Here is a 3,211-nt window from a genome sequence, read left to right on the forward strand (position 1 = left end):
CTCCTCCGCCATCTTGCTCCGCCTCCGCCACAGTCAGTCTTTTTTATCGAAAATTGACCAGGGAACTTGGTAAATATCTCATCTATAACATTTAAGACAAACAAAGTGAATTTGTAGCTATCATGTGAATATCTCATCTATATTTGGTACAAACAAGGTGGATTCCTTACTTCCCTTCTCCCTGGTTAATATCTTGTCTATAACATTTCTCTGCATCTGGGATTTCTGTGAGCCTGGTTAATTAGCTCTGCAGGAGCCTAGTCAGTGCATTCAGGAGCCTCCTACCTCTCCCTGCCTATACCTTATCCCTTCCTTACTCAGGGGGAATTCAAACTGGTGGAGCCACTCTGCAAAACGATGTAGATTCCTCACAAAGTTAAAAAATAGGGATGCCTGGGTGGCTCAGTCAGTTAAGCATCTGCCTTTGGCTCAGGATCCTGGGATCCAGTCCCACATCAGGCTCCTTGCCCAGCGGGGATCCTGCTACTCACTCTCCCTCCACCCCTCCCCCTCCTTGTGTGTGAGTTCTCTCTCTCTCTCAAATAAATAAACTTTTTTTTAAAGTTAAAAATAGAACTGACCTAGACCCAGCAATTGCGCTATTAGATATTTACCAAAAGAATACAGAAATATTAGTTCAAAGAGATATATGCACCTTAATGTTTTTAGCAGCATTATTCACAATAACCAAACTATGGAAACAGCTCAAGTGTCCATCAATAGATGAATGAATAAAGAAGATGTGGTATATATAGTACAACGGAGTATTTCTCATTCATAAAACAAAATGAAATCTTGCCATTTGCAATGACACAGTGGAACTAGAGAGTATTATGCTAAGCGAAATAAGTCAGAGAAAAACAAATACCATATGATTTCACTCATATGTGGAATTTAAGAAACTAAACAAATGAGCAAAGGGGGGAAAAAAAAGAGAGAGAGACAAACCAAGAAATAGACTCTTAACTACAGACAACACACTGATGGTTACCAGAGGGGATGTGGTGGGAGGATGGAGGAAATAGGTGACGGAAATTGGGGAGGGGACATGTGATGATCACCACGTGTTGTATGGAGCACTGAATCACCATACTGTATACATGAAATGAATATTAAACTGGAGGTTAACTAACTGGAATCTAAATAAAAACTTAAAAAATAAAAAAATGAATAAAGTACATAAATGAAGCTCATTTGCTTGAAAATTATTATCTTATTTTTTTTCTTCCCCTGTAGGCACCACCACCACATGGAATCAGACAATGATACACAAATTTCAGAGTTTCTTCTTCTGGGATTATCAGAGGACCCAGAACTGCAGCCCCTCATATTTGGGCTTTTCCTCTCCATGTACCTGATCACTGTGCTGGGGAACCTGCTCATCATCCTGGCCGTCAGCTCAGACTCCCACCTCCACACCCCCATGTACTTCTTCCTCGCCAACCTGTCATTTGCAGACATCTGTTCCACCTCCACCACCATCCCCAAGATGCTGTGGAACATCCAGACTCAGAGCCAAGTCATCACCTATGCCGGCTGCATCACACAGATGTACTTTTTCATACTCTTTGGAGGTTGGGATGATTTTCTCCTGGCTGTGATGGCCTATGACCGCTTCGTGGCCATCTGTCACCCCCTGCACTACACGGTCATCATGAACCCCTGGCTTTGTGGACTGCTGGTTCTGGTGTCCTGGGTCATCAGTGTCCTGAATTCCTTGTTACAGAGCTTAATGGTGTTGTGGCTGTCCTTCTGTACAGAGGTAGAAATTCCCCACTTTTTCTGTGAACTCAATCAGGTGGTTGGGCAGGCCTGTTCTGACATGTTTCTTAACGACATGGTGATGTATTTTGCAACTGTGCTGCTGGGTCTTGCTCCCCTGCCTGGGATCCTATACTCTTACTTTAAGATTGTTTCCTCCATATGTCAGATATCATCAATTCAGGGCAAGTATAAAGCTTTTTCCACCCGTGCACCTCACCTCTCCGTTGTCTCCTTATTTTATTGTACAGGCTTAGGAGTGTACCTTAGCTCTGCTGCTCCCCAGAGCTCCCACTCAGGTGCAGTAGCCTCGGTGATGTACACGGTGGTGACGCCCATGCTGAACCCCTTCATCTACAGCCTGAGGAACAGAGACATAAAGAGGGCTCTGAAAAGAATTGTTGGGATTCCAGTAATTTAAGGGTTAGTAGTCTCGGGGTTGAAGAAGTGCCCATGATTGCAGGGCTCAGAGCCTCAGAGTCAGGAACTGCCATTCTTTGATCAGACTATGGAGGTAGAATCGACTCCTTCTATTTCCTTCCTGGAATTTCCATTAGTTTGAATTCAACTTTTCCATACATTTAAGTAACTCACTTTATTAACCTTCTATTCTGTCTGATACACAGACAGGTTTCACTTTGTCTACCTTCATATATTCCTAATGATTTCCCCAACCTTGAATCACAAATGCCTGGAAATTTCTGTATCTTACAAGGGGCAAGTTGGATTTCTTCAAACTAATTTAATTTCAAGTAAATTTTCCCTAGATTTCCCCAAAGAATAATCATGGGTTGTATTCTTCATATGGAAGATACTACCTTGGCCACTAAGCCCTTCATATAACCTTATTGTGGAGGAGAATACAAAACCACAGTTCTCACCCTGAGTCTGTTAGTCTCTTTACACATATACCCTTACTCCTCTTCCTGAAAATGTGGTCTCTAACATTGTTCTCTTTAAGTCTCGGGCTACTGACAGGGATGCTTAGGCTAGGAAAGCCCAGACATTCCCCTGCACCCCTGTGCTTGTAAACATTCCCATAAATGCTTCCCTGACCAGAGTTTCTGCTGTGGCTGCACCAGCCCCGTGGTTCTTATTGTGACTGTAACACACACCTCAGCAACATCCATCAAAGAACTCTAAAAAACCAAGGTTTATTCCTCACAGGTGCTGGAGGGCACATGGAAAAACCAAAGGCCATTTGGGGAGGTCTCAGAGGAGGAGAGAGGCATTGACAGGGAGAAAGAGAGAGCATCACTGAGGGATTTGTCTTTATTAAGGTTCATGACCAGAGTATATAGGGGTTTGCGGGTTCATGCTTTATTAGAGAATCTTATATGATTAGAATTTGGGTGCTGAATGGGGAAAAGCAGGGTCACTCATGTGTCAGTATGAAGGCTACCAGGGCTTTCTGAAGAGGTATTTCATGGCTGGGGGAAGCCTGAGGGCT

The 3,211-nt window shown here is 43.4% G+C and overlaps 1 protein-coding gene across 1 annotated transcript; it reads left to right on the top strand.

Moving 5' to 3' along the window:
• The first annotated feature begins 1,249 nt into the window (after window positions 1–1,249).
• Window positions 1,250–2,182, top strand: LOC113917351 (olfactory receptor 7A17-like). The gene has a single exon (XM_035728891.1). The coding sequence runs from the start codon at window positions 1,250–1,252 to the stop codon at window positions 2,180–2,182; it is 933 nt and encodes a 310-aa protein (XP_035584784.1).
• The last annotated feature ends 1,029 nt before the right edge of the window (window positions 2,183–3,211 follow it).

The sequence above is a fragment of the Zalophus californianus genome, chromosome 1 (assembly GCF_009762305.2).
Source record: "Zalophus californianus isolate mZalCal1 chromosome 1, mZalCal1.pri.v2, whole genome shotgun sequence".
NCBI lineage: Eukaryota > Metazoa > Chordata > Mammalia > Carnivora > Otariidae > Zalophus > Zalophus californianus.